Source organism: Sciurus carolinensis, chromosome 6, assembly GCF_902686445.1.
Source record: "Sciurus carolinensis chromosome 6, mSciCar1.2, whole genome shotgun sequence".
NCBI lineage: Eukaryota > Metazoa > Chordata > Mammalia > Rodentia > Sciuridae > Sciurus > Sciurus carolinensis.
The window spans coordinates 143,657,106-143,673,918 of record NC_062218.1 but is presented as its reverse complement, the minus strand read 5'-3'; the positions used below and the strand labels follow the sequence as shown (position 1 = coordinate 143,673,918).

At 34.5% G+C, this 16,813-nt stretch overlaps 1 protein-coding gene across 2 annotated transcripts in view; it reads right to left on the bottom strand.

Annotated features, from left to right (window-relative positions):
• The window catches only part of Mrpl22 (mitochondrial ribosomal protein L22), a 38,611-nt gene that overhangs the window by 6,625 nt on the left and 15,173 nt on the right, over positions 1–16,813 (bottom strand). The window contains exons 3-5 of one of the 2 annotated variants that reach the window (XM_047556882.1): positions 6,621–6,756; positions 1,429–1,494; positions 642–719 (exon numbers count right to left, since the gene is read on the bottom strand). In XM_047556882.1, the coding sequence (XP_047412838.1) occupies positions 642–719; positions 1,429–1,494; positions 6,621–6,756 (280 nt within the window). The remainder of the gene's footprint in view (positions 1–641; positions 720–1,428; positions 1,495–6,620; positions 6,757–16,813) is intronic. The other variant, XM_047556883.1, reaches the window with a different exon arrangement.

The window sequence follows — 16,813 nt, the reverse complement described above, 5'->3', positions numbered from 1 at the left end:
AATAATGCTGAAATCCCTGTAATAGTGAACACAGTTTTTTGAAAAAGGGATATCCATAGGCCTAGAACGAGTAAGCAAAATTACCACTAGCACACTTGTACCTAATGAATCAGCTACTCTAGGAGTTGGAATGATCTTTAGAAACCACCACATCCAATTCCACCTAGTGTACAGATGCAAAACAGAACTGGACAGGTTAAATGTCTTGTCCAAGGTCACAAGAAAAATATCAGAGAAAGGACGAGATTCCAATTCATGGTTCCATTCCACTGTTCCTTCCATTCAGCTAGTTACAAAATCATAAGCTGTCTTTTAGAATTGATCTCCCCCCCCAAACAATCTTCTAAAAATTACACCAAGCCCCAAATCATTAAAAATAAGATTAATCACTTCATAGATTAAAAAATAAAAAAATGTGTAGTGCAAATAAAAGTATCTCAGGGGGAAAAATGCTTAAAGCATACTGCATTCCTGAGAAATAAAATTAATAAAACTGAGTACTTTAAATCTAAATCTATATTATATACAGTGTATACTTACACCAGAAGATTCAGGAAATTCAGGGCTTGGGCTAAGTGTACTAACACCTAAAAGATAGCTGCATGTCCTTATCTCCTCCACTCCCAGCCAGACAAGCTTACCTCTTTAATTATTTGGGCCCCTTTTTTATCACTAAATTCCAACTGAGCCAAAGCCTGGTCAATGGACATTCCTCGTATCTAGAATTAAAGGGTGACAGACCAGAGAGAATAAATAAATTAGTTTACACAACCAATGTTCCCTTTTCAGTGAAAAGCAAAAGGCTTACAATAATCTAAATAACTTCTAGAAACAGTGACTTAAACCTACATAACAAGAAAACAAGTGTGAAGAGGGATACCACCCATCTTTAAATCAAAATTGAATTTAAACACCATAAAGCCTAGAATGTAATAGTTTTAAGTACATTAAAAGAGAACAGCATGACAAGAGAGATCACAGACTGGCAACAAATGCGATTAGCATTAAATGCATCTCTTTCACCTGCAGGATAAATGACAACTATTTGCTGCTTTTCTCTCATTTATAAATTTCATGTCTTGGGGAAAAACTTAAAAATCAACAGTATTAAAGTAAGTCTAATCAACTTTTAAAGAGAAGTAAGCTAGCTTCCTGGATGCTCTTGGTTACAGCTCAGACTCCTGTTGCCTCTACTGTGAATATCTATCCAATGTGATTTAGTTTCTCAGAAGAAAGATTAAAACAAGCAAAAATCATACTTCTCTGAACAATCATTTTTTACATTATCTTCTGATTATCCGAACATGTAGCTATATTCCTCACTGGGAAAATCAGGACAGATATGTATGTACTGTTCAAATAATGGGGGTGGAGGGGATTCATGGTTTTTTTCTTAAGCATCATATAGTAATAGTTATTTTAGCTTACCAATTTTGCCAAATACCACATCTTGTCTTTGCTGTATTTTATTTGTCTTCGACAGTGGTAGACTTCCTTACAAATAGGGGGGAAAAAAAAACTGTATTAAGTTTATCAAAATGACAATGACATACACTGTTCAAGTTTCTGCTTTTTATACCCAATAAAAATGCTGCTGTAAAAAATAAAACATATTAAAGATTTGGAGATTCTTTCTCCCTACACAAAGTTGGATTTTTCTTAATTCACACTATGTTAAAAGATTACTAAATAACACTGGGGAGATAGCTCAGTTGGTAGCATGGTTGCCTCACAAGCATAAGGCCCTGGGTTCAATCCCCAGCACCGCAAAAAAAAAAAAAAAAGATTCCTAAAGAAGCCAGGCATGATGGTACACACCTATAATCCTAGCAACTCAAGAGACTGAGGCAGGAGGATGGCAAGTTCAAAGCCAGCCTCAGCAACTTAGCAAAGCCTAAGCAACTCAATGAGACCTTGTCTCTAAATAAAAAAAAAAATAAAAAGGGCTGGGGATGTGGCCCAGTGGTTAAGCACCCTGGGTTCAATCTCCAGCATCCCAAATTTTTTTTTAAAAAATTACTAAAGAATAAATAGAAACTATAAAAAATGGTTAGTGTGTGCTAACATTTGCAACATCTCTGTTCAGAAGAACAGTAAAAGGTTTGGATGAAAGTATCTTGAAAACATTTTGCTGGTCAGCTTTTATTATCTTTATTTCAAGTAATGGACATATTCTGTTTCTTTCCTTTTAATTAATCACCTGTTAAACAATTTATAGTTCATAAAGCACTTTTCAGACCCAGTATTTCATTTAGTCTAACTCTATGACGTGGGAAAGGAAACATTTTATAATCCTTTCATAAACTGAAAATTTGAGAACTCAAATGACTTGCCCAAGACCACAAAATTTGTAAGAGAAAAACTGGAAGTCAAAGAACAAGGCAGTAACTCAAGGTCTAGCATGTATACCTTCCAAAGTTTCCTCTCTGACTCTAAAATCCACTTTCTTTCCTTTTTATCGCTACTTGCATTTTTTTTTTTTTTAATCAGAAAACATTCAAGGCACAAGAGAGTAAGGAGATCTCAAAACTTTCTAACATTCTGACTCCTGTTGGAAATTTTCAAATACCTTAGGAAACAGCAGTTTTCTAAAGTGGTCATCTTTTAATATTGTGGTGGGTTTAGATATTAGGTATCCCCTAAAAGCTCATGTGTGAGACAATGCAAAAAGGTTTAAAGGAGAAATGACTGGGTTAGGAGAGCCTGAACCCAATCAGTGAATTAATCCCCTCGTGGGATTAGCTGAGTGGTAACTGGAGGAGGGTAGGGTGTGGCTGGCAAGTGCATCATTGGGGGGAGTACCTTTGGGGTATACATTTTGTTAATCTAGCAAGTGAAGTCTCTTTCTCTGCTTTCTGATCATCATGTGAGCTACTTCCTACTTCCCTCTACCACACTATTCCACCATGATGTTCAGCCTCACCACAAGCCCTGAGAAATGGAGCTGGCTGTCTATGGATTGAGACCTCTAAAACTTGAGCCCCAAAATAAACTTTTCCTCCTCTAAAATTGTTCTTGTCAGGTCTTTTAGTCAAAGAAGCAAAAAAGCTAACTAAAACAAATACATTGCAAATTTCATTTCAGTTGCAATAGAAGCTGACAAGCTGAAAACTATACCAGTAGCCTAATTACATTTTCAGCAATAAAGTATCCTAGAGAGCAAGCAAGGGAAGAAGTGTCGTGACTGATACTAATGTGCAAAAATTAATCCACTTGATAAAATCTTTTCTATAAAAGCTTTTCAATTATGGATTCCTAAGATGGGATATCTTTAAACCTGAATTGTATGTGATTATCCTTAAATTGTAAAAATATAATAATAATACACACACGTGTGTTTAAAACTAATCTAAATATGTCTTATTTTCAACTACATATTTTTTAAATCAATTATCAATAATTAGTTTAAAACTAATCTAAATATGTAGATAGTAATCCTGGCAAGAGCACAGGAAAAAAAAAAAGGAATGGACTGCTTACAATAAAGGGGAAAGTTACTCAAGCATCCTCTTCTAAACTAAAGGCTCTACATGTACTTTGTAAAGGTGAAATGATTAACACTCCCCACTCCTTTTTTTGGTGCTGGTGAGATTGGACCCAAGATCTCAGACATGCTAAACATTCAACCTCTCAACTACACCCCCAGCCTGAAGAACTTCCTAAATATAAACAAAGCAAATTCACAATATATAAATCTATAAGCAAACAAAGAAAGTGGCAAGGTTGAAGATCAGAAGACACAGTTATATGTCGCTGCTGTTAACTGTGTATAACAGCATATACACTATATACTAGATAAATATAGTATACATATATACTAGATAAAGTTGGGTGAGGACAAAATGCACAAAATAGTTATTCAAATTGAGTAAAAGAAATTCTAAACTATAAACTATCTAAACCAATAACTTTTTTAAAAATAAATTTATTTATTTGTTTGTTTGTGTGTGTGTGTATGTGTGTGTCTTGCCAAGAATGAAACTCAGGACTTCATGTATGCTAGGTATTCTACTACTGAGCTATACTGTACCCACGACCCCCAAATCAATTTATTGTTTAAATGCATATAACTCAAATGAAGAAAAGCATCACATAGTCCTTACTAAAAAGCTTTATGGGATCCGTACAGGTGGCTTATTATCAGTATACCGATTAATCCGTACATTAAAAGCATGACTCTTATAGAAATGGTTATACAGTTTTGATATACTCTCACTATAATTTATTTCACATGGATCTTTTCAAAGATTCTGCAAAAGAAAACTCAAACACAAGTAATGAACAAAGCCCTTTTAATTTCTCTCTTATTTTCTTTACCATAATGAAGTCACATCTAAGTCTAAATAGGAATCTGTTTAGAAATTGGTACTAGCCACATTAGGAATAGTCATCTTAAAAATATTGAGTGGCCTAAAACATGTCTACACAGGTGACATTCATTTAATTAACTGCTAGAGTTTATTTACTACCTCTACTTATCAGTTAATAACTAAGTATTCCAAAGCGGAATATCAGAATTAAGTAGAATAGTAAATATTATCTCTTTTAAACTGGAGATAAAATTAATTTTTAAAATGTTTACAGCAAGGTGCAATGGCACGTGTTTGTAATCCCAGCTACTCAAGAGGCTGAGGCAGGAGGATCACAAACTCAAATCCATCCTAAGCAATTCAGCATGACCCTATCTCAAAATAAAATAAAAGGAGCTGGGGATGCAGTTCGGTGGTAGAAGACTTGCCTAGCACACAAGGGACCCTGGGTCAAATCCCCATAACAGAAAAAAATTTTGAAGTTTTCAACTAGCAGATAAGCAAGTCAAGGGAACACTGTACATAATGATACAGTATTATAAAATATGTAGCTGGGTGAGTAAATTACTCCTTGTAAGTAAGCTAGGTATTAACAAAAGATATTAATATGTTCAGTCATAACAAACATAATTTATGAACAAGTTTAACTGGTGCACCAATATCAATTTACCAAACTTTATTTTCCTAAAGTCATAATTTGTCTCCAAAAGGATTATGAAATCAAATCAAATATGTTTGACACTTAAATAAAGAATGTGTGGTATACGTGTGCATGTGAGCGTGTGTGGCAAAAAAGTTAACTGAAATAGTTTAAAAAAATACAACTGACTAGACTGACATTGTTCTTCACTTCCTCGAGTTAAATAGGTTAAATACTATCAATTATCTGAATTTTGACATTTGGGATACATGCCAAAGCATTATTTTTTAGTATCTAAAATGATTGGCACTGCACAATACAAAATTTTGCTCAGATTCCAAACCTGACAGAGACTATCATGACATATTTCCAATTAATGTCTAAGTTCAAAGAACTCAAGGTAAGAAGTAAAGAAAGTACATTAATCATACAAAATAATATTTTATGTACAGTCTGTGCAAATATGTAACTTTTTCTAAATTTTGGCTAATTATAAAATGGAATCAATATTTTATAGCTCAGGTTCTGTGACAAATCCAACCGTCAAATTCTGCTGCCATGATAAAATATGAAAGTTTAAAAGTTATTTGTTTAAACTCTTAACATCTCTTTTTCTTATTTCTTAACCAAGTGGGAGCTCTTTAAAAAATCAATAAAGTAACTCCACCAGATTAAAATACATAAAGCTGTACTAATTCAGACCAACATTTAGCAACTCAATCGTTCTTTATTAAACATATGCTTTCAAAAGTTGGGTGCACTAGCACACACCTGTAATTCCAGCAACTCAGGAGCTGTTGGATCACAATTTCCAGGCCAGCCTGGGCAACTTAGTGAGATCCTGTCTCAAAATAAAAAATGAAAGGCCTGGGGATGTAGCCCAGTGATCCCTAGGTTCAATTTCCATTACCAATAAATGAATAAAATTATACATATGTTATCAAATTCATATAAAAACTAAGCAAATGACATGGTTGTTATCATAACTCAGATATCTACTAAACTGAATAATCTATAATTAACAGCAATTCCATTTCTGAAGTACTTATCATACTTTAAGGATTTAAAGGTTCTCATCCTGTTTATGGTATTACTTTCTTAAACTTTTTAGCAGATGTGTATGTACACCACAGTAAATTCACATTAAACTAGAAGTTGGTGTTTTATCTCAAACTAGAATAATCTCTAGCAGTTTGGAGAGGGTAAAATTATTCTGAACAGCTAAAGATAAGATAAATCTCTGGTAGGAATCCAGTGATTAATTCAACATTAAGTTCAAAGGTTTGTGTACTACAAAAAGGAAAAAAAACATGTCTATTCAAATATAAAACACTGGAAAGCCATATATATTTAAACATTGGCCACTGGTTTAAGTCATTCTTGCCAACTCCTCATGCTCCATTAAGAATTCATCAGCAAGCCTCCTGGAGTACGTCTTAAAACTTTCTGCTTGGTTTTAGAGCTAAGGGTCTATCAAGAGGTTTATTAAAGGAAAACAAGTAAAGCAGTGACAACCTTTCTAAACTAAGAGAGATAAATCTGGTATATTAAAATATCATGCAAACGGTTGTATAATTTTTTCTTGTCAGGGAATAATAAATCATTGCTAGTTACATAAGACTGAAAGCATTTTATCAAAATTAAGATATTAGTTCTACCCACAAACTTACTGCTGGTCTCCGGGGTTCTCCAGGCAGCTGTGGAGGATAAACTATTTTATTCTTCTTCTCCCATTTTCTAGAAATGTCAAGTGAAGCACTTGTGTGGACATATGGCTGGGGTAACACACTGTGAGATGAAAACAGCCTGTAAAATAAGAGAAACCTAGAACCTTTCTGCAGAGTTCATGCATCTTCTGAACCACATTAGCTCCATTTTGTTGAAAACAATTTAAGAATCACAAATGGAAACATTCTAGAAGTATTCACTAATAGAGACCACTTTTACAAAAAACATCATAAAGGGCTGGTTTGTGGGAGGCTACTTTTCTCTTTCCCTATTCCTTTAAATTTTTACTTCTATTTTTTTTTCCTTGTTCATAACCAACAGATCCTGTGTCATCATTACATTTGCTCTATTCACCCTGTGAAATTGCAAACACTTTTCTATCCTCCTACCTCTTCATTCCTCTTAATCAACTCTATCCTTAACACCTCTTAACACTAATTGGTTTATATAATGCCAGTCCCCACCACGGATGCTACAGCAATAATTAATATGGCAGAAATCATATATAACACCTACTGTTTGATTTTATGCCAGACATAATTTATGATTATTTATTGTTTTTACTGATGGAAATTGCTGATTCTACCATTTCTGCTTATTGTGCCAATTAACACTGTAGACATCAAAACAGGAGCAAAGTACCTAGGCTACTTCTATATATTGTTTGCACAGGTTGTTGCTATTATTGGGCTCAACCCTAATTCAAGAGGTACTAGAAACCTATAGAGATACTATAAGCTTGTAGAATAGAAATTCCACTGCTTCAGATCCATCCAGATAGATGAGTTGACACACAAACAATGTACAAAAGCAAGGGAACAGACCATCACAACACAGAATACTTCAACAACAGACTCCACTGACACCATAGTGGAGGAAATGTCAGAGATGGAATTTAGAAAGTTTATGGTTAAAGTGATCTATGAGGTAAAAGATGTAAGGAGTGAAACCGGAGAGAAAATACAAGATGTGAAAGGGTCAGGAGATAAGAGATTCTGAAGAAGAATCTATTGGAAATCCTTGAAATGAAGGAATCAATAAACCAAATTAAAAATTCAATAAATCAAATTAAAAACCAAATTTAAAAAGCATCACCAATAGACTAGACCATTTGGAAGACAGAGTTTCTGGCAATGAAGACGAAACATGTAATCTTAAAAATAAAGTTTGAACATGGAGAAAAGAGGTTAAAAGACCATGAACAAGAATTTTCAAGAAATGTGGGATAATAAGAAAAGGCCAAATTTGAGATTTATTGGGATAGATGAAGGCTCTGAAATACAAACTAAAGGAATGCACAATCTTATCAATGAAATAATATCAGAAAATTCCCCACACTGTAAGAATGAAATGGAAAGCCAAATACAGGAAGCATACAGGACTCCAAATATACAAAATTACAACAGAGTCATTCCAAGACACATTACTATGAAAATGCCTAACATACAGAATCAGGATAGAATTTTAAAAGAAATTAGAAAAAAATTACTGGTCAAATTTAGAAGGAAACCAATTCAGATCTCAGCTGATTTTTCACCCAGGACCCTAAAAGCTAAGAGGTCTTGGAATAATACATACCAAGGTCTAAAAAAAAATGGATGCTAGCCAAGAATACTATATCCAGCAAAATTAAGTTTCAAATTTGAAGATGAAGTAAAAACCTTCCATGACAAAGAACAGTTAAAAGAATTCACAACTAGAAAGCCAGCACTACAAAACACACAGTGAAATATTTCATTAAGAAGAAATGGATGACTATACAATATGTAAATCAGAAAAATGAGAAATTATACTCCATTTATGTATGATTTATCAAAATGCATAAATGCATTCTACTGTCATGTATAACTAGTTAGAACAAATAAAAAATAAACTTTTAAATGAAAAAAAGAGAAGAATGGAGAATAAAATGAAAACCAGCAGAGGGTGAAACTACACTAGAAGAACAGTCAATCAAAGGAGATTCTAATTCAACCAGAAAACTAGAAATAAATCAAAATGAGAGGAAATAAAAAGTATTTCTAAGTAATAACCTTGAATGTAAATGGTCTAAACTCATCAATCAAACGACACAGGATTGCAGATTGGATTAAAAATAAGACCCAACAATATGCTGTTGTCTCCAAGCGACTTGCCTCAGAGGCAAAGACATCTGCAGACTAAAGGTGAAAGGATGAGAAAAAACATATCACCAGTATGGACTGTGTAAATAAGCAGGGGTTTCCATCCTCATATCATATAAAGTGAACTTCAAGCCAAAGTTAATCAGAATGGACAAAGAAGGTCATTTCACAGTGTTTACAAGAAGAAATAACAGTCATAAATATTTTATGCCCCAAATAATGGAGCATCTACATACATCAAACAAATCCTCCTCAATATCAAAAATCAAATAGATCACAACACAATAATACTGGGTAACGTTAACACTCCTCAACACTAGATAATGCATCCAAACAAAAACTAAAGAAGCTACAGAACTAAAAAATACAATAATCTAAAATTAACAGACATATATAGAATAAGTCATCTATCAATGACTGAATACACCTTCTTCTGAGCAGCACTTGGAACATTTTCTAAAATAGGCCATATTTTAGGCCACAAGCAATTCTCAGCAAATGCAAAAAGCGAGAGAGAGAAAGAGAGAGAGAGAAAGAGAATACCCTGCATTCTGTCAGAAATCAATGATAAGACAAAAAAGTAGAAACTAAGACCTGGAGACTAAATAATTCACTATTGAGTGATGAATGGATAGCAGAATAAATTAGGGGTGAAATAAAAAAATACTTAGAAGGAAATGAGAATAGTAATACACATTCCAAAATCTATGGGACACTATGAAGACAATTCTAAGAGGAAAGATCATAGCATTAAGCTCATTCACTAAAAGAATAGAAAGGTACCAAATAAATATCTAACATTACATCTTAAGAACCTAGAAAAAGAACAAATCAACACCAAAATCAATAGAAGACAGAAAATAATTAAAATCAGAGCCAAACTCAATGAAATGTAATTATAATGAAATATTATATATACATCACTTAAAGATAAGAACCATATGATTATCTCAATAGATGCAGAAAAAGAATTTGAGAAAATTCAATATCCATTCATGTTTAGAATAGTAGAAAAAAATAAGATTAGAAGGAACATACCTCAACGTTGTAAAAGCTACATAAAACAAACCCAATGCCACATCATTCTAAATGGACAAAAACTGAAAGCATTGCCTCTAAAAACAGGAATAAGACAGGGATGCCCACTTTCACCACTTCTATTCAACATAGTCCTTGAAACCCTAGCCAGCGCAATTAGGCAAAAGAAAGAAATTAAAGGGATATGAATAGGAAAAGGAAGAGCTCAATCTATCTCTGTTTGTCCATGACATGATACTATATTTAGAAGACCTGAAAACTCCACCAATAAACTTCCAGAACTCATAAATTAATTCAGCAAAGTAGCAGGATACAAAATTAACACCCATAAATCAATTGCATTCATTTACTCCAATGATGATTAGCTGAAAGAGAAATTAGAAAAAATATTTCATTCACAATAGCCTCAAAAAAACAAACTTAGGAACAGATCTAACAAAGAAGTACAGAACACTAGAACCCCTTAGAAGATGGAAAGATCTCCCACATTCTTTGATAGGCAGAATTAATATTGTCAAAAGGACCACACTACCAAAAGTGCTGTACAAATTCAATGTGATTCCCATCAAAATTCCAATGATATTCTTCATAGAAATAGAATAAGTCCTCATGAAATTCACTTGGAAAAATAAGAGACCCAAAAGAGCCAAAGCAATCCTCTGTGAGAAAAATAAAGCAGGAGGCATCACAAAACCAGGTCTTAAATTACACTACAGAGTTAGAGTAACAAAACAGCATGGTATTGGCACCAAAACAGGCAAGAGGACCAATGGAACAAAATACAAGATATAGAGACAAACCCACATAAATACAGTTACCTAATAATAGACGAAGGCACCAAAAACATACACTGCAGAAAAGATAGCCTCTTCAACAAATGGTGGTGGGAAAACTGGAAATCCACATGTAATAGAATCAAAGTGAACCCATCTCTAATCCTGCACAAAAATCAACTCTAAATGGATCAAAGACCTAGGAATTAGACCAGAAACCCTGCACATACTATAAGAAAATGCAGGCCCAACACTTGAACATATTGGCTCAGGAACTGACTTCCTTAGCAAGACTCCTAAAGCACAAGAAATAAATTAAAAAATCAATAAATGGGATGACATAAAACTAAAAAGCTTCTTTACAGCAAAGAAAATGAAGAACGAGCTTACAGAAAATTTTTCTGCTTACCCTCAGGGCATTAATTTCTAGGAACCCAAGAAACCTAAAGTTAAAAAAAAAAAAAAAAAAAAAAACCCAATCAATAATTGCGCAGAGGAACTGAAGAGACCCTTCTCAAAAGAAGAAATACGAAAAACAACGATGCAAATCAGCAACAGGAGGCGCTAGCCTAAAGGAATAGCCAAATAAAGGAGAAACCAAATCATGTCAAAAAACAAATATGAGTCAAATGACTGGGAATACAAATCATATCACAACAATAACCCTGAATGTTAATGGCCTGAACTCATTAATCAAAAGACATAGACTGGCAGATTGGATTAAAAAGAAAGATCCAACAATATGCTGCCTGCAAGAGACTCATCTCATAGAAAGAGACACCCATAGACTAAAGGTGAAAGGATGGGGAAAAACATACCATGCACACGGACACAGCAAAAAAGCTGGAGTATCCATCCTCATTTCAGATAATGTGGACTTCAAGCCAAAACTAGTCAGAAGGGATAAAGAAGGACATTACATGCTGCTTAAGGGAAGCATAAATCAGCAAGACATAACAATCATAAATATCTATGCCCCGAACATTGGCTCATCCACGTACGTCAAACAAATCCTTCTCAATTCCAGAAATCAAATAGACCACAACACAATAATACTAGGCGATTTTAACACACCTCTCTCACCACTGGATAGATCGTCCAAACAAAAATTGAATAAAGAAACCATAGATCTCAATAACACAATCAACAATTTAGACTTAACGGACATATATAGAATATACCATCCAACAAAGAACGAATACACTTTCTTCTCAGCAGCACATGGATCCTTCTCTAAAACAGACCATATTTTATGCCACAAAGCTACTGTTAGCAAATACAAGAAGATAGAGATACTACCTTGTACTCTATCAGATCATAATGGATTGAAATTAGAAATAAATGACAGAATAAAAAACAGAAACTTCTCTAATACCTGGAGATTAAATAATATACTATTATATGATGAATGGATAACAGAAGACATCAGGAGGGAAATAAAAAAATTCTTAGAAGTAAACGAGAACAAAGACACATCATATCAAAATCTCTGGGACACTATGAAAGCAGTACTTAGAGGAAGATTTATTTCATGGGGCACAGTCAAAAGAAGAAGTAGAAATCAACAAATAAACGACTTAACACTACAGCTCAAAGCCCTAGAAAAAGAAGAGCAGACCAATACCAAAAGTAGAAGACAGGAAATAGTTAAAATCAGAGCCGAAATCAATGAAATTGAAACAAAAAAAAACAATTGGAAAAATTAAAATAAATAGTTGGTTCTTTGAAAAAATAAACAAAATTGATAAACCCTTAGCCACACTAACAAAGAGAAAGAGGGAGAAAACTCAAATTACTAAAATTCGAAATGAACAAGGAAACATCACAACAGACACGACTGAAATACAAAACATAATTAGAAGCTATTTCGAAAATCTATACTCCAACAAAACAGAAAACCTCGAAGACATCAACAAATTTCTAGAGACATATGAATTACCTAAACTGAACCAGGAGGACATACACAACTTAAATAAACCAATTTCAAGCAATGAAATAGAAGAGGTCATCAAAAGCCTACCAACAAAGAAAAGTCCGGGACCAGATGGGTTCTCAGCTGAGTTCTACAAAACCTTTAAAGAAGAGCTCATTCCAATACTCCTCAAAGTATTCCATGAAATAGAAGAGGAGGGAACCCTCCCAAACTCATTCTATGAAGCCAATATCACCCTGATATCTAAACCAGACAGAGACACATCGAGGAAAGAAAATTTCAGACCAATATCCTTAATGAACATCGACGCAAAAATTCTCAACAAATTTTTAGCAAATCACATACAAATATATATTAAAAAGATAGTGCACCACGATCAAGTGGGTTTTATCCCAGGGATGCAAGGTTGGTTCAACATTCGGAAATCAATAAATGTCATTCACCATATCAACAGACTTAAAGTTAAGAATCACATGATTATTTCAATAGATGCAGAAAAAGCATTCGATAAAATACAGCATCCCTTCATGCTCAAAACACTACAAAAAACTGGGGTAGTGGGAACATTCCTTAACATTATAAAGGTCATCTACGCTAAACCGATAGCCAATATCATTCTAAATGGTGAAAAACTGAAAGCGTTCCCCCTAAAAACTGGAACAAGGCAGGGATGCCCTCTTTCACCACTTCTATTCAACATCGTCCTTGAGACTCTAGCCAGAGCAATTAGACAAACCAAAGAAATTAAAGGGATACGAATTGGAAAAGAAGAACTCAAACTATCCCTGTTCGCTGATGACATGATTATATATTTAGAGGAACCTGGAAATACCACCAGAAAACTTTTAGAACTCATAAGTGAATTCAGTAAAGTAGCAGGTTACAAGATCAATGCTCATAAATCCAATGCATTTTTATACATAAGTGATGAATCTTCAGAAAGAGAAATTAGGAAAACTACCCCATTCACAATAGCATCAAAAAAAATAAAATACTTGGGAATCAATCTCACAAAAGAGGTGAAAGACCTCTACAATGAGAACTACAGAACACTAAAGAAAGAAATTAAAGAAAACCTTAGAAGATGGAAAGATCTCCCATGTTCCTGGATAGGCAGAATTAATATTGTCAAAATGGCTATACTACCTAAAGTGCTATACAGATTCAATGCAATTCCAATTAAAATCCCAATGATGTACCTTGCAGAAATAGAGCAAGCAATTATGAAATTCATCTGGAAGAATAAAAAATCTAGAATAGCTAAAGCAATCCTCAGTAGCATGAGCGAAGCAGGGGGTATTGCAATACCAGATCTTCAACTCTACTACAAAGCAATAGTAACAAAAACGGCATGGTATTGGTACCAAAATAGACAGGTAGATCAATGGTACAGAATAGAGGACATGGACACAAACCCAAATAAATACAATTTTCTCATACTAGACAAAGGGTCCAAAAATATGCAATGGAGAAAAGATAGCCTCTTCAACAAATGGTGCTGGGAGAATTGGAAATCCATATGCAACAGAATGAAATTAAACCCCTATCTCTCACCCTACACAAAACTCAACTCAAAATGGATCAAGGACCTCGGAATCAGACCAGAGACCCTGCATCTTATAGAAGAAAAAGTAGGTCCAAATCTTCAACTTGTTGGCTTAGGATCAGACTTCCTTAACAGGACTCCCATAGCACAAGAAATAAAAGCAAGAATCAACAACTGGGATAGATTCAAACTAAAAAGCTTTCTCTCAGCAAAGGAAACTATCAGCAATGTGAAGAGAGAGCCTATAGAGTGGGAGAATATCTTTGCCAACCATACTTCAGATAGAACGCTAATTTCCAGAATCTATAAAAAACTCAAAAAACTCTACACCAAGAATACAAATAACCCAATTAACAAATGGGCTAAGGAAATGAACAGACATTTCACAGAAGTACAAGCAATCAACAGATACTAAAAAAAGTTCAACATCCCTAATAATAAGGGAAATGCAAATCAAAACTACCCTAAGATTTCATTCACCCCAATTAGAATGGCGATTATCAAGAACACAAGCAACAATAGGTGTTGGCGAGGATGTGGTGAAAAAGGAACACTCATACATTGCTGGTGGGGTTGCAAATTAGTGCAGCCACTCTGGAAAGCAGTATGGAGATTCCTCAGAAAGCTTGGAATGGAAACACCATTTGACCCAGCTATCCCACTCCTTGGCCTATACCCAAAGGACTTAAAATCAGCATACTACAGAGATACAGCCACATCAATGTTCATTGCTGCTCAATTCACCATAGCCAGATTGTGGAACCAACCTAGATGCCCTTCAGTTGATGAATGGATAAAGAAACTGTGGCATATATATACAATGGAATATTACTCCACAATGAAGAATGATAAAATTATGGCATTTGCAGGCAAATGGATGAAATTGGAGAATATCATGCTAAGTGAGATAAGCCAATCTCAAAAAACTAAAGGACGAATGATCTCACTGATAAGCGGATGAGGACATATAATGGGGGGTGGGAGGGGTTAGCATTAGGTTTAGGGTTAGGTTTAGGGTTAGGGATAAGGAGTGTGGTAAGAATGAAGGAAAGGACTGTATAGAGGGAAAAGAGGGGTGGGAGGGGTAGGGGGGAAGGGTAAAATAATGAATCAAACATCATTGCCCTATGTAAACGTATGATTACACAAATGGTATGCCTTGACTACATGTACAAATAGAGAAACAACATGTATCCCATTTGTATACAATAATAATAAAAAAAAAGAAGAAATACGAATGGTCAACAAATATATTTAAAAAAATGTTCAACATCTCTAGCAATTAAAGAAACAAATTAAAATTATACTGAGATTTCATCTCACTCTAGTAAGAATGGCAACTATCAAGAATACAAGTACCAATAAATGTTGGCAAGGATGTGGGGAAAAGGGTACACTCATAGATTGTTGGTGGGACTGCAAATTGGTGCAACCACTATGGAAGGTAGTATGGAGATTCCTCAGAAGACTTGGAATGGAACCACCATTTGACCCAGTTATCCCACCCCTCAACATATATCAAAAGATTTAAAATCAGCATTCTACAATGACACAGCCACATCATTGTTTATAGCACTACAATTTGCAACAGCTAAGCTATAGAGCCAACCTAGGTATGCTTCAACAGATGAATGGATAAAGAAATTGTGGTGCATATACACAATGGAATATTACTCAGTCATAAAGAAAAATGACTTCATGACATTTGCCAGTTAAGTGGATAGATCTGGAAACTATCATGCTAAGTGAAATAAGCCAATCCCAAAAAATCAAAGGTTGAATGTTTTCACTGATATGTGGAAGCTAAACCACAATAAATGGGAAGAAGGGAAGAAAAGAAATTCAGTAGATTAGGTGAAGCAAGGGGGGATAGGAATAAGAAAGACAGTAGAATGAATCTGGTATAATTTTCCTAGGTACATATATGAAAATATCTAAGTGAATCCCACCATCACATACATCTACAAGAATGGGGTCCTAGTTAGAATAAGATATAATCCATGCTTGTATAATTTTATCAAGATGGATTCTACTGTCATGTACAACTAAAAAGAAGCAATAATTCATGTAAATCAAGTAATTAAAAGGTATTAACCCAAGATCTTTTGCCCAGATTGGCCAATAAATGCTGACTCTCTACTATAAGTCAGCTCAGGCCCAAATAAGATTGAAAAAGGCATAATGAATCCATAACTGGACCTGTGAAGTTGTCCAGCTTTGCTGAATATGCAAGACAAATACACAAAACAATTAAAGTCCCATATAAAACCATACATAACTATAACACAGGCAACAGAGGTAGAGGATTTCAGAGGTGGCTTCAGGTTAATCTTGAACAAGATTGCAACTAGCAGAGAACCTGGACATCTATTCCCACCAATGGCAAAGACATGTTATCACCTATGCAGAACCACAATGTTGAGAAATAATAGAAGTCTGAATAAGAGAATCTTGTTAGGTACTAGAACATATCAGAAAGGTAACTAAGGGTAAGATCTCAAACTAATATGCGGGGACTGGATAATAAGGTTCACTCAAATTTACTCTTCTTGACTTCCCCCACTCCAAATGCCGACAATCCCTCTCGCATCTTCCAGCATCTTCTACCCTTCCAAATCACTACATGAAATTATTCTTGAATGGTATCCCATCTTCAACTTCCCAAACAGCATCCTGCCAGAGCCACCAAGTCTTACAGATGTTTCCCATGAAATTTCTCAAA